The sequence below is a fragment of the Lissotriton vulgaris genome, chromosome 6 (assembly GCF_964263255.1).
Source record: "Lissotriton vulgaris chromosome 6, aLisVul1.2, whole genome shotgun sequence".
NCBI lineage: Eukaryota > Metazoa > Chordata > Amphibia > Caudata > Salamandridae > Lissotriton > Lissotriton vulgaris.
The window spans coordinates 1,190,260,868-1,190,284,147 of record NC_141694.1 but is presented as its reverse complement, the minus strand read 5'-3'; the positions used below and the strand labels follow the sequence as shown (position 1 = coordinate 1,190,284,147).

The following is a 23,280-nucleotide window of genomic DNA, read 5'->3' as shown; positions in this document are numbered from 1 at the left end:
GACTCTGTGCGCCCTTGTTATAGTCAAGTCACCTTGTAGCTCAGGGATAGCTTTTTTTAATAATGAATCTGACCAGCTAACTACATCCTTGTCTTCAAGGCCCGTTGGTATGCCTACTAATCGTAGATTCGATCTCCTATTGTAATTCTCAAGGTCCTGGAGCTTTTCCTCTAGATGGGTTTTCTCTCTGTTGGCCTCCGTAAGATTTTTCTGAATTGTAGACAATGAGTCCTCTAGAGATGATATTCGAACTTCGGCTTCAGAGACCCTCAGAGGAATGTTCCCAAGGCACTCTTCCATCTTCGGAAGCCTGCTGTGCAGAAGTGAGATTTCCTGAGCCTGAGATAATTTGAAATCTCTTAGTTCCTGGAGAATCGTAACTAAGATATCTTCCATCTTATTTGCTTTTGTTGCACTCGGGAGAACGAGCAAGACATCATCCTGGGAGGTCAAGGAATTCTCTAAACTTAGGGCTTGGTTCGGAGCTGTCGTAGTTTGCTTATTGCCTGGGGCTAGACTGGAGTTTGCGCTTGTGGTCGGCGACGAAAGGGGGTGCAAGAGAGGGACCACATCCGAGGCGGAAACTGTTGGTGTAGGCAACACTGCTACTCCTTCCAGCCTTGCTGCCCCTGCGATGTTTAGCACCAGAGTCTTCTGTGGCGACTTTTGCGTTATGGGGCTGCCTGCTCTCCCTGCCGTGTTGGAGGACACCCGTTCTGAAGTGACTCTTGTACCCCCTTGTTCTCTCTCCCCTCGTGAAGGAGTGCTTGAAAGTTGACCCTGCTGCAAAAGGGGTTTTGAGAAGAGAGGGTATTGTTTGGGGGTAGATCGACTCTCAGGACGCAAAGAAGGGGACGTATTAGCGGCCTTAACCGGTTGGTCCACGTTGACAACGTTCCCCCCCCCCCCGCCCCCCCTGGTCCGTTTTTGTACCCTTATCTCTCCCATCCTCCTCCCCCTTGTCCCCCTTGTCGCCAGCAGTGTGCAAGCTCAATTCTGCTGACAGTTCCGACAGTCAGGCTCTCTGCCTCTTCATCCTCTTCGCCCTCTTCTTGTTCATTGTCCTCGTTGATATCATTATCTTCCTCCATCTGTTTCCTTAATACATTATACTTATTTTTTCTATTTTGATCATTAAGTTCCATGACTTTCTGTTTTAGAGCTTCTTTTTGTTACTTTTTCCTTCTGTTTTTTCTCTCCCCCCTTATAGTTGATGGAGAGCTAGTCGGAGTAGGGAGTTTCACTTCCTTTCCCAGCTCTGGCTTGAGCTGTTTGCCCCTCACTCTTGCCGCCATCAGGATTCGTAGTTCGCAAACGTGTGTTTTTTAAAAAAATTTTTTAAGGCGCACCTGACTTTGCTCTGGGGAATTAGATTTTTTTTTTGAACAACAGGATTTTTCTTAGCAGTGAGTCAGTGATTAGCTCCCCTCAAAGCAGATGTAAGGTGTAACAAAATCGCAATGGTACAGAAGCCAGCCTAGCTTCTTTACTCTCCTTTACGCCATCAAAAGTTCAAAAGACAGCAGCGCGCAGGTTGATGAAAGATTTCAGGGGGGGTGTGGTACAAACAAAGCGAGTGCGAGCTGGGAAGAGCCCTGCCCAGCGCGCCTTACCTCGCAGAACAGATCAGACCAAGGATCTCCCCCAACTCCCGGTACCTCACCGTTCACTTGCGGGACCCCAGCGTTCTTTTGCTGCTCTGGCTCACTTCCAATTGCTTCCAAATGCTGAGCAAGTTATGTTGGGTCAGGTCACTGGGCGGCGCTCTTTCGTGCCATAGCGCTTGGAAGCTCTTGCTGCAACCACCGCAGCCCTCTCCTCAGGGGCCGGGGATGGTATCTCGACCTGCGTACTCCACCCTCCGTGGATTCCAGTCTAATTAGCAGCTAATTAGCGGCTCCCCCGCTGCTGCAGAAAAAACAAGCAGGGGAAGCCCGTGCACCTCTCTGTGCGATGAAAAAAAAATAATCAGCGCCTTTGTTGTTGCAGCGCTGTAACAGCCCGGTGTGCCTCGCGGGACCCCCGGCAGCTCCAACAAATGAGAGACAGCTAGCTAGCAAGGCAGCTAGCTAGCGAGGACATCAGGAGATCGGGAGCGGCAGCGTTGCGGCGGGCATGGGCGTATCTGAGGGAACAGTAAACAGGAAGCACAGCGGCGGCGCGGGTGGGTCCGCGTCAGCCGTTCATCCTCCCCTGGTCAGCCGTTCATCCTTCCGCCCCATAAATGCAAGCTTGAACAGCATTTAATACATGGACACAAATATTACCTTAACTGCAGGCATTGCCCTTTCCTGATCCATAAAGTGATACTGTAAACTGGCAGCCAAAGGGTTTGTGCTGTAGGGGGTTGGGCCTACTTGTCTCAAGGATAAAATACACTTGAAAACTTGTTGCTTTTGACCCCAAACAATATGTCCCGGGAGTCGGGCTATAGGAATTCCACATCCCTGGTAAATTACCCACAAAAAGGGAACAAATTCCTTTCTGGAAAGCTCAAAAAATTACTCAAATAGAGGCAGTATTTCCAGATAGTACACCTCATGAAAAGCACAGAATTTTAACAATCTGTTTACCTATGGGGATCGCACCACACATGAAGGACTGCGATATTGGGGTACAGTCTTCGCTGCAATTTACACAAAAGCTCATGGTGTTCCGTCTATGGCGGTAATACCAGATGTCCTGAAACAAATTCAAAATAAATACGGGGCAGAGCCTGCTTTAAATCTGGGTATGAAATTACTTAAGGATTTCAAACAGGTCTCAGCTATAATATTAGCTAATATTAAAGGTGAAGCAGCATCCGTGGCGATCCGCCAAAAAGTAAAAGAACTTGATGTAACTGAGCAACCATATGAACTGGCCAGAATAATAGAAAAATCCTATAAAGAACTAGGTAGAGATAGTTTGAGTGGGAAACCAGTTAAACCCCTACTAACAGAAAATCCTGAAAAGGTCTTTATTAAAAACACTCTCACTACTCCTAAAATGAAGAGGGAAAATACTAAACACACTTCTAATGAGAAGCGTTCTCAGTCCCGAGGTAGGTCTCCTCAAAAGGAGCCCTCGGAATAGAGGTATAACATCAGGAATAGGGATAATTTGAGAAAACCTGATAGATATCAAGATACTGATAAACGTTCCTCTCGTACTTTTCAGACTTCCTCACAGAAATCGGAAAGAAGAGTACGGTCATAACACAAGGAAGAACGCGTTAAGTCCAAAGACGATCAACACGTTCCAAAAAATAAGAAAACCCAATTCACCAAGAAGAAGGTAGCCGATCTAAAAATCAGACATGCACAGGATATTGACACAACTCAGGAACGGGAAGTGGGCCCAGACAATGCTGGAAAGCGCAGCAGAAGTTACCATAGCTCGCAAGATCCTGAAAGATCATCTGGAGACAGTGGACTTGAATGAGTACTTTCAAGTTGAAACTGCTGATACCAGGGTTAGGGTACCACATAAGTTATATGAAGTAACACTCCGGATGGAGGGGGACATAACTAGGAAAATAAGAGCACTTTTTGAGAGAAGCTCTCTAAGGGTTATGACATTCTTCTAGTTGAAAAAGACTGGCTACCAAAATTTGTTAGGGAATGCCCACATGGCGAAGACCTCATTATGCCAGCGTTCTCTAATCATATTCCAATTCACTTAAAATACACCTATGCCAGAAAATGGGCAGTAGCTCAGGCTCCAGCACTATATAAAAATCAACCAACTGCTCAGAGGCAATATACCTATCGTCTAGTTTTGGACTACAGATATTTAAACTCTTGTTGCAGAACTTTTGCAGTACAAAATGCACAGAGTGCAGCACTAATGAATAACATTGTGCATAAAAAATATAAAACCACATTAGATATTTTTAACGGTTTCTTCTTTCAAAACATTGCACCTGAAAGCAGGTACTTGACCGGTTTCTCAATTATGGGGTCACAGCGTCGCTTCTGTCGTCTCCCCCAGGGATTCAAGAATAGTCCAGGGTTATTTTCAGCCAGAGTAACAGTGTTACTACAAACGTATGATGGTGAGGCATTATCTTATGTCGATGACATCTATATAACAGACAATGACTTGGACAGGCACTTGAACAGAGTGAAGACCATAATACTTGGTTTCACATCTGAAGGGTACAAATTCAACTTTAAAAAATCAAGAATTGCCCACCTCAACATCCTATTCTTAGTATACGAACTTTCAAGTGAAGGCAAAAGCCTGGCAGCAGACTTTTTAGAGAAATGTGCACTGCTCCAACCTCAGAAAACGCTGAAAAACTTACTGTTAATTCTAGGTTTCCCGAATTTTGGAAGAACTTACATTCTAAACTACGCAGAAAGGGTTAAACCTCTCTACGAACTAATCAACCCTGATTTCAAACCAACTAATTGGACTCAAAAACACACAGAGATGTTGTCAGTGCAAACAGACATGTTAGCAACATCACATTTACAGACGCGCGTAAACATACGCAACCTTGTAATCAGAATAATCCCAGGAAGATGAAGATTTACGTACTTAACCTTTAATGAAGGAGAAAAGGTACCAATTGCTTCCAAATCACACTTGTACACACAAGCTGAAATGAAATTCATCTCAACAGAAAAAATTATGTCAGCGGTTCAAACTGCAGTAGCAAAAGAAAGAGCTCTCATACAGGGTAAACGCATAAAGGTCTTTACTCCTGTACCTGCCTTGAGGCAGTGACAAAAGCAAGCATTCCTAATGCAAAGGCTTTACATCGAGATAGATACAATGGGTTAACTCTCTCTTGCTGCAACAGACTGAATATGTTTTCGACCCCTACTTGAAAACACAAGAATTTCTACAATACGAACAAGAATGTCCTCTGCCGACTGAAATTCTGCCTCTAGAACAGTACGAATGTATAATTTATACAGACTGATCAGCACAGCCCGCAATTGGGGGTAAACCAGCTTATAGTGCTGCGTGCGCGATTGTTAAAGGTCGTTGGCGCGATGGTAAATTCAGACCCATGGTCACAAAAACTCAATCTCTAGGAGATTGTACAGCTCAGCGAGCTGAAATACAGGCTTTCAAGATGGCGCTTGAAAATACCGATCGCGAATTCCCCACACGCATAGTGTGCGATTTGTATTACTGCGTCCAATCTTACAATGAATACTTGCAGAACTGGGTCCAAAACGGTTTCAAAGATGCAAAAGGTGGCACAATCAAGCATAAGATGCTTTGGAAACAAGTAGTTCAATTACAGAAAGAACTGCAAAAGACTCACGTGATCCATACACTGAGTAATCAACGTGATGGCGTTCACGTTGAAGGGAATTCATTGGCTGATGAAACCGCGAAGGCAGCTGTGCAAATGGCTTCCATAGCTACAAGTACTCGTTCAAAAACAAAAATAGACTGCGAAATAAAGCAGGCTCTCGACGCTTCCAATAAAGACAGCGGTAAAATGTTACTAAAAGGCTTTCCACTCAAGTACTCATATATAACTGATGCAAATAATGTTCCTTTTGCTCGAATCCCTGGAGTGGGGGATAGAGTAATTCCAAACATAGATTAGGACAAATTTTAGCAGCACATGAAGGGCTTGCCTCTGCACACACAGGTGTTTCCGCCACAGTGTCATTATTAAAACAAAGATACTGGTGGCCACGCATGAGGAAACGGACCAGAAACTATGTTTTAGAATGTAAAATCTGCCAAAAAAATGAAGGTTTCAAGCGTGAAACGCTTGGCACAGACGCCCCTTCTAATTTCAGATAAAGCATTAGCATGTGTTTACCTGGACCACTGTGGTCCCTTACAAAGGATTGTCAGCTATAAATATATCATGGTCGCAGCTGATTCATGCTCAAGATTCATTTGGATGTGGCCTCAGTGCTCGGCTGATGCCCGAACTGTTATAAAAGATCTGCTAGTCTTTATCAGCACATATGCAATCGGCACGCTACATTCTGACCAGGGTCCTGCGTTTAGCTCTCGAGCTTACAAAGAGGCCATGGCTAGCATGGGCGTTGCATTGCGGTACTCAAGTCCATTCCATCCTGAGGGAAATTCTGTAGTGGAAAGAAAAAACTGTGACATAAAGCAATCTATAGCAGCTAGGGTACTAGGCTAGGGTGACGGGTGGGTCAAACATCTAATAAGTGTCCAACGTAGTCTTAACAATCTGCCAAGAAATTCTCTGGGTGGAATCACTCCATATGAAGTTCTTTTTGGTACTAGAATGATTGTCGAAGACCTCGATCGTCATACTTCAGTGGTAGAACAAAAACCCTTTGATATCAAAGACCGTTTTGCAGTACTTAAATGAAACAATAAGAAGTCTAAGCAACACATTACAGAAGCCAACGACCACTGAAGAAAAACCACCTGTCCCAGCAAGGCCTGTCTGGATTCCAAAGATTGGGGATCTAGTCAGAGAAAAGATCGTGGATAAGAAAGAATTTGGGCCTTCTTACAGAAAACCAGTACCTGTACTAGCAATCCATGGATCAAGAACAGTGTTACTGCCGCCCCTGGCTGGAAGAAAGGAGAACAGGTTCGTATCAATAGACCTGGTAAAACCGCATCATGTGGCCGATAATAAGTAGTAGGCCCAGTGGACTCCAACGATGTAGCAGGCGACCAAATCTTGCTACTATCCAAGAGGTTCAAACTGAGAGACTCATCACCTTTGAAGAATCTGCAGTAAGAAAAGAAGGACTATGCAACAAAGCTATGGAACTTGTGCCTCTTGAAACCCAAAAAACAGTTCCTCAAGACACTCCTGTCTACAATGATATAGCCTCAAACTATACTAATATGACAAGGGACCAAGCATATCCAACGATTTCAAGTAATCCGGATGTAATACCAACAATTGACAGAACTGCCTCTGGCTATTTCAACAACTTTGATACATTTTCTGGGGATCCCAGTGAACCCGAAACAACGCCAGCAAATAAAACTTTCAAAGATCGAGTAACAGAACTTTTTCAGCAACTAGAAAAGAATTATCTGGTTTCACCATGGGTTGAATTTTGGATTGTGTTGGGTGTACCTTTTCTCCTACTTTATCTCATTCTTGTATTAAGTTTGGGAAAGCTGATAGATGGAAAATATAGTAAAATGGACACCGCAAGTAAGAACATCAACTTGCTCCTGAAGCCACACAAATCATCTCATCGTGAACAAAGAGACCTTTCATCCGTGAACATCACAGCCGTTCCTATACCTGGTGGTATAGCACGGGACAGTACTGATTATAATATCTATGGTCCTGCCGAGCTGCTGAAGATTCCACACCAATTTAAGTTTTCCTTGAGTGACTTTGTTTCACCCAGCACATTTTCTGATGATTGGGACTTTGAGACTGTTAATAATATGATGTCAGATTTAGAGATGTCTGCTAAATTCACAAAAAATGAATATTTAGAAGGTTCATCAGATTATGCACAAATGTATTGTTATAATCATTTTGGTCATCATTAATTGCACAAATCTGCAAACCCTAGGAATATTTACACTATCAATGGGAACATTGTCCAACACCACCAAAGGGTAGCTCAAAAACATTTTATGAAAAATGTCCATACTTCTCAGGTTTCAATACCACAAATCTGGAAACGTTTTATTTTAAAAATGTTAATTAGACAGGAATGAAAAGTATGTTAACAAATACAAAGCACATTTATTCAGCAGCCTTTTATGCCCAGCTGTCCTCGTTCGGTTTCGACTTCTGGAGTGACAACATAGAAACAAAAACTGTCTGGGGCTCAAACGACTGGCAAGTGCAGGGAGTAGAAACTTTATTTCGAGCCTGTATTATTCCTGAACAAATAATATTTTTGAATGACACTATTCAACAAACATCCTGTCTTGGCCTAGCCAAGATAAAAAGATTTAAACAAACCGTCCATACCTGTACCTACAGCTGATAGCAAACATTCTTCAGAGGGAGGGGTCGACGTAAAATCGATTTTACTTAAAAACAGAACTAATACTGATTGGAAAAAAATGGTTAATCTGGGCCATAGACACGAATAACTGTCAAGATAGATTCCTGAACAAGACACGAGGGTTTACAGTAACTAGGCCAGACCCAAGATATGTCCAGAGACAACATCCAGGGATAGTAACAACATACAGTGTAGGAAAACTGTGCCTCGAGTGGCTACAAACATCTACCCTTACAGAGGTTAAACAACACTTAACTTTACTTAAAGATGGCGTTGTTTTGAGAGACTTTTTCCTAGGGCCTCATAAACCACGTCCTAAACGTTTCATATATACCGGTATTTATGCTGCTTATAATGAAGCATGGAAAGTCACGCAAATGGAAACTGCAGAACGAATACGAAAAATTGATCGTATTAATTTAGAGAAAGCTCTCTCTGTAGTTGAAAATGGGTTAACAAATCTGTCATCCAGAATGTATTCTTTGGACAGCATTGTATCCACTGCCATAGACCTAATGGAACAGGACTTGCTCATGTTACAACATGGACAGTCTCAATTGTGTCCTTTAATGCTGATAGGCTGGACGTTACAAAATCTTCGTTCAGGCTATGTGCCTTGGCGTCTAATCAACACCACGCCATTGTTTACTGGATGTAACCTTACAGATAAACAAATCTCTTTGACACAAAGGGGAGCAGACTATACGGTGCTGAGCATAGAAAAACTGGAAAGATTGCCATTGACTGTTTCTGAGAAACCAGCCATAGAATGGATAATACATGGCACCATTACGTTGCCAGTGACAATTTTCCAGTTTCAGAATTGCTTGAAACACATACCAGCAGGCCTGTATGAAAGGTTGGTTAAAGAATACATTAAGTCAACCTGGAATTTACCATACACACACAAATGTTGGAGTGGGGGGGAAAACAAGTATTTCTTAGTGGTACACAATGTAACAGCGCACTAAGCGGTACAATTTTATGTCAGGGTATTAATTTACACGGAGCCTGTGATGCTTCTTCGACCAACTTATCCTGCCACCTGCAAGGTTGTCCGGCAGCAGTGATGGATCCAATTTTTAGGCAGCTTTCCAATGGGAGCTAGATAATGTTGAATGATCACAGCTGTTGTGTAATGATGTAAGTAATATTCCTTTCTCGTAAGTGTGTCAGCCAGGGTCACTTGTTGTATGCAAGTATTGTTTCTTAAAGCTAAGACAGACGGGGAATCGCCGTTATGGCCTTGACTGATCATCTCTTTTATTCTAATTGATACTTTAAGCAGAATGAAAGCCTTTTTTTTTTATTTTACAAAAAACAGTGCCACTGACCTCGTCAAAAGAGACGTATGATCTGCAGGTTGCAACGAATTCTGCAGAGATACTTGCCCTTTTATCCTCAAACTGTCCAATACATTTCGCAGAAATGTTAGGTCATATCTTAAACATGTCTGATACCAGTGGTATTGTACATGTATTTAAGACAATTTTTTCGGGACTGTTAGCACCTTTTGAAGCAGTCCTCAGCATATTTCCAAAGTTCGTGCACTCTGTGTTTGACGGACTGCCTCTCGTTTTGGGACTCGCAGCAGGGATATTATTTTTGCTACTTCTGCTTCGATATGGCAAGTCAATCCACCAACGACGCCCAGATTACCATCGAGAACACTCTCCTGGCAATGAAGTGTCGTGAGCGCATACTCCAAATTTTGGGCTTGGCTCTTTTAAGAGATCTGAATACCACGTGGTTTCTTTCATTCAGACCAATCTGGCAAGATTGCATCTTACCTGTTCTACAATGCTTGCTATGTGGAGAAGAATGCATGCTAGACATCTGTCTAACACTTCCATCAGCACTGTCAACGGATGTTGATACTTTGCTTGGTTCGGTAACGGCTCATGCATTGTGTTGTCCCCAACGGCTACCAATCCTGATGACGGCATTCATCGAGGACTCACCCGTACAACAAGCTGACGGTGAGATACATGGACCAACAGGCACAGAGGTACCATCTACTGCGAACATTGCTAATGCGACTGACGCTGACGGCGATGCTTCTCTTCTGTGTACAATTGATCTGCTTAACAAGGTAGTCCAACTTTTACCTACAGTAGTAGACACATTTTTTTCAAACTTTTCCTAATAGCGAGAATGACTTTTGAAATTAGCACACAGCGTTCTGATGAACTCTGAATTCGACCTTCACTTTTCAAAACACAACTTCTAACTTTAGAACTCTATTTTTCTTCGATGTAACTTTTTTTGGGGCACAAAGTAATCTGCTTAAAGTAGAACTATTCACTGAGAACAAGAATTCTTTGAACACTTCCGAGAGACAATATTTGACCTTGTTCACAACCAAAACAGTTTATATATTCCGTCATGGAATGGTCTCGACCTTTCTTCTGTATTTAAGAGCCATTTCATAAATGTTATTTCATGACTCGTTCTGATAAGCATTTTTTCCAATGTCACACTACATGCTTTGAATGAAAATATGCCTTTTAAATGTTTACAGCACAAATGCTCAATTTTCGTGTAAAACGATTTTGAATGCAGTTTTATGTATTTTGGGTGGGATTGTAAATACATGCTTTAGATATGTCTTTGCATAGTGTTTAGTAAAATTGAACATAATAAAGTGGAGTGGGTGTTGTACAGCGTTTTAGGACCCTAGTCTAATTTTCCAGATTTATGCCCTTATATAGGTACAATTCACATTACCCTTATATAGGCATATAAATCATACCCATATTTAGACATAACCCATCCAGTCCAAATACGGCGTGGCTACTTCCACTAGTTCCAAAAAACCACAACGATTTCTTGGAAAACTCTGCTTCAGCAGTCCGTGACATTCCCTTTCTTGAATATTGATTTGTCCTAGAAACTACCATTCCCTTGGGGTTCTTTGGTGACGTTATGTACGATTTTACGTCAACCCAGGCACCTTCAAGGTATAAATATGCCCACACTTGCCCTAGCAAACACACAGTGGTTTGGAGCAGTTCGACTATCTACTTGCCCAACGCAGCTCGCTACAGCAAGTGCCAAAGGAAGCCGACCCTCCAGCTGACGAACTGATAGAGAGGCTGCCTTTCTCTCGCTGGGAATCCAGCTCCAGTGTTTCCAAGCTCCCCTTGCGAGGTGTTGGGAAATCGAGTCCCGATACAGAGATACCAGACCTCTTCATTCTAAACCAAGGTACGGAGCTGATTAGACCCTAAGAGAAATCTTGGATAGATTCTTGGCAAAGAAATTAAACTTATGCTACACCTCAATTACTTCTTCCCTCGTACTAGACTTAGGTTAGGTACATCGGGGTAGACGTAATTTAGAAGCACCAGTTGAGTACTTTTAGTCTTTGTTATTTATGTATGTATTTAATGGCTTAGAAACCATACCATGCTTTTACAGTATTATTTTATAATACCCTTCTTGCTGTACACATTATACTTTATAGCCAGTATTACAATTGTGATACAGAAAAGGGGGTGGTGATGAACAGAGTGTCTGAATTAAGCAGACCACTCTTACCCAGTCCAAAGATCAGGGCTTGATCCATCACCGTTATTTATCTCACTGCACCATCCCAGCTCAGAACCTGAGCCGGGCCGAAGACGGCTGTAATGCCAGAAACCGGTCCCCGGAAGCTTGTTTCCTTCCCAGTATAAGAATTGGTTTGGTAGTTTGGTCTGCCCTGTTCCCATGATGCACTGGGCCAGGGACAGACTAATTTGCATGTAGCCAGGTTCTGAGCTGGGATGGTGCAGTGAGCTAAAAAACGGTGATGGATCAAGCCCTGATCTGTTGACTGGGTATGAGTGTTCTGTTTAATTCAGATACTCTGTCCATCACCACCCCCTTTTCTGAATCGTTTTGTCCACCATAAGCGTGGAAGGGTATACTCCGATGTGAGTCCCTTGCTCATTGCACCATCAGGATTCAAGCAAGCCGGGCCGAAGACGGCTGTAATACCAGAAACCGGTCCCCGGAAGCTTGTTTCCTTCCCAGTATAAGAATTGGCTTGGTAGTTTGGTCTGCCCTGTTCCCATGATGCACTGGGCCAGGGACAGACTAATTTGCATGTAGCCAGGTTCTGAACTGGGATGGTGCAGTGAGCTAAAAAACGGTGATGGATCAAGCCCTGATCTGTTGACTGGGTATGAGTGTTCTGTTTAATTCAGACACTCTGTCCATCACCACCCCCTTTTCTGAATAGCATTACAATTGTAGCAGTTCATTTCTTCTGCATGAGAAAGAGGACTGTTCAATAAATACTTTCATTGAAAACGCCCGTCTCTCTATTTCTCTGCACCTCTGATGAAACGAAGCATGCACGATTGACTGAGGGAAATATCTATCTATTGTTTCCACAACTCTGGAGATACATTTCTTATTCTTGGGAAACAAAGTTGTCATGTTTATGCGGTTGTCAGAAACTAATCCTTTCTTGTTTGTTTGAGAACGTTTCTAGTGACCTCTGAGCTAGCTGGCACTCACAATTAAGTCTAATATATTCGATAGAGACCTAGTCGGCCTAAGTCGAATCTATAGGATATATTATTCCAATGCGCGGAGCCTATTGGGAATATAGGAACTACACTACACCACCATGGTTGTGACCAGAGTCTTCCATTTTGCAAACACATAGCAACCTTGTGTGTCTGTCCTTGTCTTCTGATTGGTACGGGGAATGATTTATGTATGAAAATGGCTACCCCACGTTTCTTCGTGGGTTAGGAGAAGTCAGATGAGTCAGGGTTCACATGCAGACGTCTGAGGAAACTGCTACTATTGACCTTCCCACCCAGTCTCATTAGCTTATCCAATTCTGGGGCCCAGAGCTGTTTTTTCTGCAGTAGTGCTATGCCGCCGAATTTCAAAGCAAGAAAGGCGAGGAACTTTTTCTGTTTGATATACTGAGTAAGTCTTTTGACGTTAAGAGATGCAATGCGACGGTGCTTGGGCCGCAATATTGAGGTCTTTATATGATATATCAAAATGAGATATATCTTGCTAATAGTCCAGAGGTTCACTTATAAGTGGACCAGGACTTGCTCTAGAAATTCCAAGGTGCTCTTCTAGGTGGCAGTGTGGTTGAGCAGCCTTCAGCTTTTCAGTGGAGAGTGTTAGACATTCACAAATACACACAATAGTCAATAAGTGAGACACATGACTCAATAAGGAGATCCACACTAATTTCTAAGAATAAAATGTCTACATATACAGTATCCTCCAATGGGAATCAAGAAGTGAGTATTTCAAATCCCTGGTAAGGTGAACTCCTTTAGAATACGCTGGCTTTGCGGAATGCATTTACCTGAAATGCGTCTGCCAGGTGTTGTAGAACTGCAATTAATGAAAACGCTTGATGTGCCAAGATGGTGAAATTAACCTTACCTGAAGCGTACCTGAGCTCTGTCAGACCCTTTTTAATTTTGAAAGCTGGAGTGGGAGTTTGTTTCACCTGGCCGTTGGCACGGGAAATTGTCACACTTCTCGGTCTGTACACACCTTTGCGAGAGTGTATACAGCTACATACCGTGGAGCCCCCCCCCCCCCCACTTTCCCGGCAGCGACATATACAATGTTACAAAGGGGAGTGAGCAGCAGATTCACTGCTGAATGGATCGCGTCCGTGTGAGCAAAAGCACCATTGAGCCTGCTGCAGAGGTGAGAATGCAGCCTGACAGCTCTCGGAAGTCAGGGCATTATCGTGTGTTTGAAGTTATTTAACCAAGTTTGCTGATTTGGACAGTCTTCATCCATACGTGGCTAGTCATACGGCACAATTTGCTGTACTTTCGGGGACATTGGAATCGTGCGAGTCAGAGGGGACAGTATTGACAGTTGATTGACTACTAACTTGAACCTGCAATCCTCTCTCTTTGACCGCACAGCATCCTCCAATGGGAATCAACAAGTGAGTATTTCAAATCCCTGGGAAGGTGAGCTCTTTTACAGGATGCCTGCATTGAGGAAGGCATTTAGACGAAACGCTTTTGCCAGGTGTTGTAGAAATGCAATTAAGAAGAATGCTTGATGTGCCAAGATGGTAAAGTCGCAAAAAACACAGTTGATGGACAGAATGCAGAACAATGTCATACATTCACCCCAATACAGAGATCTGGGCCCAAATCCATCGCTTTTTTGCACTCCACACCACCCCAGTTCAGACATGGCCATATGCAAATCAGTCTGACCCTGTGCCTAATGGGAACAGTCCAGCCCGAACTGTCAAGCCATGCTTTCCCTGGACCGGAAACTAGCTTCCGAGGACCGGTTTCTGGTATTCCAGCCGTCTTCAGCCCGGCTTGCTTAATGCCAATGAGGGAAATAGTTCACTTTTTCTAGCAAAATTCCTAATCTGCAAACTTTTTCTGGGTGGTAGTGTGTAATCATATTTATGTTAGTAATGCTAAACTGCTTCTCTAGAGGACTTAATTTGAATGTTCTAGAGCGTTCATGGAAGGGTATCCAAGTGATGCGGATACTGATAAGGGAGTGCTGGTTGTTTCACTTGAAACTCAGGAGCTTTAGAACTTGGATTGAACAAATCCCCATCCTTTCTTTTAACTGCTTCAAAGAAAGGGTGTGTTTAAACATCGAACTAAGTTTGTAAAATGAAGTATTCAGCTTGTGTTGAGTCATGGCTTACAGTAGAGAAAAAAGCTGTAAAGGAAACTTACTGGGCCGATCTCATTGGGCTGGCCATATTGTAGTTATTGGGATGTAGGATACCAACCCATTGTGCTTCGGTTGGTTGAAAAGTTCTGATTAAGGTGGTAGAAATTGTAGAAGGTGGTAGAAATTGTAGAACGTTCCATGGAAAGTATACATCACAACAATAAACATACTTTTAACCAGGATAACTAGTCAATCTGGGATTATGTGAAAGGAGAACAAAAGTATCAAGGAAGGCCTAACACTTTCAAGGACAGACGGGTCTAAATATATTTACGAATACAGGTTTCTCAGGTTATAAGCTGGAGAAGAATTTCAACACAAACGTAGTACTTGGTTGATGGAACATCTGATATCTTATCACAGCACAATTTTGTGGATGGTGAGCTTAAGAGAAATATAAAAATGAAGAAGATACCAACAGTGTTTCAGGGATGACATTTGCTCTAATAATGGATTGTGTTCTGTAATTAGCCATTGTAGAAGATTTTTTTTAATGTAAATTATTCTATTGTTTGAAGTAATTTTTTATTTAAATGGAAGCAGGGCCAAAAATTGACCATCGAATGTATGGAAGAAATCCCATGACCCTCCCTAGTGAGTTTACCTAATGGTATTCTGTGGTATTTTAGGAATCTTTCGGTACATGTGTTCTGTTACTCTGGTGTTGGAAATGTTTCGATTGATTTGATTAGGAGGGTGAGAGCAGGAGAGCAGCAGAGGAGGGTTGATGGATGTGGCCCCACTCGCCTCAAGCATATGCCGAGTTACACCTGTTCTGCATCTCCATCCCTCACCACCACTCTGTGGCCACCCTTCTCCAACCCAAAGTGAAGAAAAGAATGGCAAGCACATTTCCCTGCTCTTCAATTGACCTTTCCTCTCCCTCTTAAATGTTAACACAAAAGAAAACCTGGTTTTCTGCCATCTATTATCGCAACCCTCTGCATTTACTCTCTCAAATGGAAATAAATTTTGGTCTAATAGCCAGTCTCACCGTCTTCTCTTCATTTGGCCCCATTCCGCCCCCCAAAGCTGTGTTGTCTGCTCCTTGACATAGGTCAGGGCCAGCATTGCTCTGACAGGCTTTCTGAGAGCTCTGTCGTTGTAGCCTGGAGTGTGGTCTGCGATCTTCTCAACGGTGGAAAACAGTTTCTTCCAGTGCTGCAGCGGAGTAGTGGTGAATAACTGGATTTAGGATCATATACTCACTCTGCCTACTCTCGGTGCTGTTTGATATATATGTTTTTTCCTAAAGCAGGAAGGGTCTAACTTGCCTAATGAGTCGTACAGGTTAAGATGATCTCCGATCTCCTTTACAAACAAATTTTCCTGCCGTGAAGGATACATGCGTTCCACAGCAGAGAAATAATTGAAGGGTTTTGTCAAGATTCAGGACGCTTGGTAAAGCTTGTAGGATACAGATTGTCACTAATTGTAGTAGTTTTATTCCATTACTGTCTCTGTATAAATGCTGAGAACTTCATAGTCAAATGGTAATACTACAGTGAGTTCTTGTTCCCTTTATTGACACTTGCCGTATCTTAAATGTTTTAACTATAAAGCATATAATGATTTGAATCCCACATGTGCAACCCAGTAGCTGCATACCTTTTTTGCTATAATATGGAGATCCTTTCTTGTGCTGGACGGCAAAATATTATCTTTTTGTAAATTGACTGATTTAAAGATATCCTTTTCAGATGATATTACTGGTATTTCTCATTTATGGTCTACTAGGTTTAAAGTAGCATACTTTTTCTTTTTCAGCGTGTCTGAATTTTTTAAAGCTTTGCAAAATCAAGTACTACAATTACTGCCTCATTCATAATGTCCAGGTTAGTATACATTTGGTTTCTGATTTTTGCATTTTCAATTTTTGTAATTGGCTTTGTAACCTGACCCCTCTTCTTCTGTTGCAGAGAGATTTCATAATACAGACTGGTGACCCACTGGGCACAGGGCGGGGAGGGGAATCTCTTTTCTGGTGAGTTGGTTATGCTGTGGTTTTCAGACATTCCTATGGGTACCTTTTTGTAGTGCTTTCCAACTTTTTTCATCTGTGTTCACTTAATGCAGGTGCATAATTGCCATGTACGTTTCCTACAGAATGGCATAAGGAACTACCATAAAGAACTACATATTGACATAATTGTATCCTAATGACTCCTAGTTTGCCGGTTACATATAACTTTATTTTAACGCCTGTTAAATAAACAGTAAAACTTTTCTGGTAAAGCTGAAGCCTCCCTCCCGAAATACCCTGCTGGTCCTTGAGCTTTCAGTGGTAACTTCAGCTGGACTATTGTCCATAACTTTTTAATTTGAAGAGAAGAATTGCAGAATTTTAATATTGAGAGCATGAGTTTGCTATTGTGAATCAGACTGTTTTTTCCTGCAGTACTTGTGGCTTTCACTTTGAAATGGTCAGCTAATGTACCAGGACTATTGATGATCTAGCCTCAAATTTACAAAAAGTTAGATATTTACCAATTGACTCGAGATCAACTCAATATAAGCTCACTTAGCACCACCTCAAAGCAATTAATAATCCATAAAAGGCCACACCGGAAACAAAGGTAACCATAAAACCTTTCATTAGACAAGGATACTGACAATTTCCAAACCAGCACTGCCAATTTGGGTGAAGTAAACTTCCTCTTCTAAACTTTTCAGAAAAAGATATAGCTGACGACCATAGAATTAAATCTGATAAAATAATAGAATGGGTAGCTTTAGCTTACCCTTGAGCTCAGTGACCTGTGGTAGTGCCCTTAAACGGCAGATCAGCTATTCAGTGTCTGGAAACTCCAAGGGATGAGAATGTGCTTTATTCACAAATACACATTGTTAAAATGCAGGCCTCAATCTTTGCGTTTGCATAGGTCACTGTTGCACCCTTTACTTTAGCAAGAGGATGGGATGAAAAGCACTTCTTGACACTGACTCTTTCTCAGAGCCACTGGACCTTTCTAATTGAATCACAGCACTCTTCTGTGAAGTAGCCAAATGGCAGACAAAATAGACGATGCTAGTGACAACTTCTCACACAAAGACTCGAGATCTGAACGAAGGTTAAAAGACTGACGAGATCGAATCTCCTTCCTAAAAATTGAAATGAGAATATTACACCAGTAATGCCTCCACTCTTATACTAATGCTAAGTATATTGTATAGTGAGATTTTCCATAACTCTTGAAAAAATACTATAGGACCGTGCAAGTGAGTGGAATGGGCTACAAGAATTTGTCTACCATTAGCCTTCAATTTACTCATGAACATTTACCTGAAGCTAGATTTGTAATTAGCAACAAAATATAAATAAAACTACTTTCCACGTGTCCGTTTTTACTAAATAATCTGTTTGTAAATTAGGTGGAATACAATCAGTAAATAAAATGAATTGAGAATGTACATGCGGGATATGTAAAACGGGGGGGAGAGAACGGGTTACTTTCAGTAACATTGCTTTGTTTTTGTTTTGTTCAGTTATGTGCATGGTTGGTTGCATTACCAGCATGGCATAACACTCCTGATTTTTCACTGCTGGTTTCCAACATACTTATTGGATGTGTTCTCAGCAAACTCTATGGTGATCAGGCACGTTTTTTTGATATTGAAAAAGTGCCACGAATCAAGCACAAGAAGAAAGGGACAGTCTCCATGGTGAACAATGGCAGTGATCAGCACGGATCTCAGGTGAGCTGGGTAAATGTGCGTGATGGAAGAGATGCCGAAATCTACATGTTATATTTCTATAATGGCAAAGGAAGACCGTTTTCTGACAAAAAGCAGTTGATTTTGTATTTGTGCACATTATTAATCCTAAGTGTGTGTGTATAAATTACACAGTGGCAGTTGCCACTATGTAGTTATGTTTAGGCAGAGTTTCCATAGCAGGAGTATTTTTTGTTATGCTGATAACTTTAGCACCACTGTACAAATATTCAGGATTTAAAAAAAAAAAGTTCATCCACCTCCGCTCCTTCATGGAAAGTTTTGTCTTGATCTGTCAAGAAAATGTGTTTCTGTGTTTGGGGGGGGGGGGCAAAATGTGTTTATTCCATGCAAATTCCCATACCGCTGCAACATTTTTTTGATGTTGTGGCCAGCCAATCTAATGTCACAAAGAACGATCTCTGGGGAACAGAAACCGAGAGCCTAGCTGCTAACTATAGTCCTATTCACAACATTCATTGGGGTTGGAATAGTGGATATAGTGATAAAAAAAGAGTATTACTCTTTTTCTTGGTGTCCCCTCACTCATTAGGGTTGCCCCACGGTGACATGCTTCATCATAGGGGCCATCCCAGTCCGCTGCGGACTGGGGCGTGCTGCGACTTGCGAATTACGTAGGAGCACTTATAATTTGACTGTGTGGTGCTAGTGTAGTGATGGAGTGGAAAGTGTGAAAATGGTTAAAAATACCTGCCTAGTAAGCTCTAAATAATTTATTCTTGCTTCCAGGTGGTAACGTTAAAAAACGGGTTGGAACTATTAGGATACCCAAAAGCAATGCATTTAGGTGTACCAATCAACTCCTGTCAACATGTTTTGTGCATCCCCCAAGCACTTCCTCAGGACTACACAGGGACCAGCCCTGTGTTCGCCACTCCTAAGAGACGCTACAATGAGTTAAATAATGAAAAATGCTGCAATCAAAATTAATACATGCATATAGTACCTACGTAACCAATTGAATCACGTGGTTCATGTGGTAGGACCTAGCGGGGGCCTCATGGACTCGGAGAGATTCAGTATCCCAGCAATTTGCTAACAGGATACCTCCCTCGTTTCGCACCTAGTCGCGCCTCTCCGGTCCGAAACATTCGACCCCTCCGAGTACATGGGGCGCAGCTAGGCCCTACCACATGAACCACGTGATTCAATTGGTTACATCCCGAATGGTTATGCCCTAGATGATCATCCATAAAACAATGCAAGTCACACAGGTGTATATTAAAATCGCCCATGAGTATATAGTAGGAACTGGATTGCTTCAACCTATATTCTTCTAAAAAAAAGTTTCAAATAACACAAATGTTGATTCATCAAATCACATTCCCCAGAATTATAGAAATGTACAAGTAATAACTTGGGGTAATTGGAGTTGCTTACTTCTACTATCAGACAATTAGGAGAATCTGCCTCTATCCTTTTAGAAGTCCCTGTTAACCTAAGGGAAAGAAGGAGTACTAGACCCCCTTATGCTCTACCTGCCGAAGCAGGATGAGCAGGTAGAATGTAAGAACTAAACCCATCCAACCAAAAGTTATCCCCCCCTATCCCATGTTTCCTGGAGAGCAATTATATCGTTTGATTTTATGAAGTTCAACCAATTTGGATCATCTCTTTTAGATCTAAGACCTGCAATATTCCAACTCTTAATTTTACAATTGAGGAGGATTTCTGCTCTGGTATCACCTATGTCATGGCCGTTATAGCGTGGTTCAAATGTACAATCCTCCTTCCACGCCAGTCAATCGTTCACCTCCATCTGGGTAAGTGGGAGACATCTATTTAAGAGACATAAGCCTCCTGCATCAGCCTTGGCAACTGGGCTGCCTGATTTAAAGGTGGTACTCCTCCCCCTCTTACTTTACCGTAGCAAAATACAGGACTTTTACTACGAGAAGGACACATCAAAGACTGATGAAGACTAGTGAAATTAGCCACACATACATTATCACAAGCTCGTAAAGCACTAACTGGGGGGTAAAAATAACCTAATGCCAAGGCCCTAATACCCCCTCCGTGTAGCTCGGTGGCAACCCAAAACAGCCTATCGAACAATATCCCGTTTATTAAAATTAACTACAATACAGTCGCCAAGCACGTTTGGGACCATTTCCCACCCAGGCCACCCCTCTAGCCATAATAATGTGAGCAGAGATTTCTGGATGACCAGTGCCGTAATTGTTGCACCAGTTTTTTGTCTTTCGCAGCAGAGCCGCCGTTGATTCATTGTCAAGGGCACTAAGCGGAGGAACCCCTACAAGGAACGCAACCAAAAGGGTAGCTTCTGGGGGGAGATTAATTCTACAACCATTGGGACTTGTTTTTCTCTCTTGAGTGCGACAGTTCTCATTAATTGCCAAAGACTCGTATCAACTTGGAAGGGTTTACCTCCCCCTTGACCCATACCTCGAATAACCTCAGGTCTATCATCGGAATTAGACTTTAACCTTCCCCCAGGAAATTGTAATGGTTGATTATCTAGGTGTTTCCCTCGGGTATTAGGCCTAACCTCTAATGATGGAGTAGGTAACAGGCCTAACTTTGATTCAATTTGCGGAATATACCTTGTATCCCTCAAGAAGGAGACCAACTGCTCACATTTTTTCTGAAGATCTGCAACACAAGAGTTCAAGGTATCAATTACATATTTAGCGATACCAGTCAATATAGATTCAAACCACGCACTAAAAATGTTCTCTACCAAATTCCGCAATGTCATTTGAATGTTCGCATCCACCAAAGGCGCCAACTTGGACGTACTATTTTTAGAGTCTTTATGCCGCTTACTGGCTTTTCGACTAATACATTTTGTCCCCGCAGTCCCCAAAATTGGGTCCCTTGGTGTCCTTTCCTCATCCAAGGGGTATTACATCCACAGCCCCTATCGCTACAGTTTCATGAGTCTCTGCTTTACTCCTCGCTCTTGGGCCACTTATCAGCACCACCGGTCCCAATGGAATGGGAATATGTGAAGAAGAGTCAATTGCCACAGTCCCTACTCCAGGGTTTTGACTTGTACCCAGTCCAACTCCTTTTCAGCGTTGACGATCTCCTTATTCAGAGCTCCCACAGCCAAGGTCAGATATGAGATTATAGATGGTGACTTTCTAGGGATTTTGGCTTTTAAGCCCCCCTGTTCTTGACTGCCCAAATGTTTGCGCTTACCCATAGATGAACGTTGGAGGGGTGGCCCAGCCTCTTTCACACTCTGACGGGCGCGGATGGGCCCGCCGTTTGGCCCGGGCGCGGCCACACGCGTCTCTCGCTGCGGGTGCGCCGCGTTGAATTTACAGGGCCTCCCGGCGCCCTGCGATGACACCCTCCACAGGTGCCTCACAAGTCCTGCTGGGACTTGTGGTTCTTCCTTGGCCGTTCCCCTCACGGCGGTACAATGAGAAAATGGGGCTGGTGAAGCCACATAAGGACGACGGCAGAGCCACTAAAAAACACTCCAGGGCGAGGACTGGGTAAGGAGGTGGACAACTAGACAGAAGAATGGTCACAAAATCAGGGGATCATGGGGATCATACCTGCACACCTCACTGAGGCCTTGGCGAGTGGTGGTTGGTGCTGGCCCGCACCCCATGCTCCTCACCGCACTGAGGATCTCGCTGACGCAGCAGGGCACCTCACGGCACTAGGTCAGGTTTAACGTACCCGCGCCTCTGTAGCTCACCGAAACGGATCAGCTCCTCCTCCTAATAAAAACATGTGTATCTATTATTTAACACATACCTCTTATGACACGAATACTTGTGATGGGGCTACACAGTTAAGTTGGTATTCTTTCTCAATTAGCTATGGCTTTGGGCCATATATTTATTCATTCAATAACTACAAATGTTATTCACAGTATCCCTAAATGGCTGTAGATCATACATATTAATTGAGTGTCTACAAATTATTATTTTACTTGCATTTCGGTAAAAAAACCCTTAATGAGGACCGGCACTTATCGTTGAACAAAAGCTGGTCCTCCAACAACCTGTAGGAATAACATTTGAGACCCTTCTGAGCAAACAACAAACAGTATTGTATAGTATTATATATAGTCATCTTCCACCCTTTGGGAAAACCAGTTCCTAAAATTTGTGCGCATGCACAACAACAAACAAATTCTTGCAGAGGTATGTAGACCCTAAAAAGTACATAGGACCCATCACCTGCTCTATCACCACACTGTGACCCAATTCCAGTTCATGCACCACGGTGATCCTTCTACTTCAAACCCCCTCCCTCCAATATCCCTTCTCATCTGATTTATTTTTTACCCGTGGTCTGTCAAATACTAGCAGGGGCATCTTCTGGGAGGGGGAGGGATGTTTGGGGTGTTACACCCCCCCCTAATAAATGTTTCTTCTGATAAATAGTTGACGGGGGCTTTCAATCGGGTATTGTGAGAAATCAGTCGTATTTCAGCAGGAGTTTATACATGCACACAGACAAAAACCAACACACACACTCACTTTCTAATTTGAAAGTTCTCAAATTTTTTATTTTTTTAACAATATTGTGTTTTTTTCTGGTTGTACTCTTACCAAACACATTTCCTCTTCATTTCCAGTGCCCCTTAGGCCCCTCTCTTGCACCCTTCTTGTCATATAATTAAGGCTCCCTGTTTTCCGTTTGTACTGATTTTTACTGGTAAATACGGACAGAAAACATACATTTTCTTGTCTCTATTTATTTTTAAATGTGGATAAAAACGGAAATTGGGTTACTTTTTGAGTAATTCTAAATACTATCTGCTTTGACTGCCAGGCCAATAGATGTGTGGATTAATAGATAAGGGGGTTAAAAAAGAAAGGACTTTTAGTAGAGGCTTTAACAGCAGTAGATATGCACAAGTTTGATATTGAAACTTGTATATTTTCATATAAGTGCACTGATTTATCTTCTGTGGGTGTGAAACCTGGCA

The 23,280-nt window shown here is 42.5% G+C and overlaps 1 protein-coding gene across 1 annotated transcript in view; it reads left to right on the top strand.

Annotated features, from left to right (window-relative positions):
- The window catches only part of PPIL4 (peptidylprolyl isomerase like 4), a 280,677-nt gene that overhangs the window by 25,225 nt on the left and 232,172 nt on the right, over nucleotides 1-23,280 (top strand). The window contains exons 2-4 of the mRNA XM_086927292.1: nucleotides 16,395-16,462; nucleotides 16,547-16,611; nucleotides 18,206-18,323. Of these exons, the coding sequence (XP_086783418.1) occupies nucleotides 16,395-16,462; nucleotides 16,547-16,611; nucleotides 18,206-18,323 (251 nt within the window). The remainder of the gene's footprint in view (nucleotides 1-16,394; nucleotides 16,463-16,546; nucleotides 16,612-18,205; nucleotides 18,324-23,280) is intronic.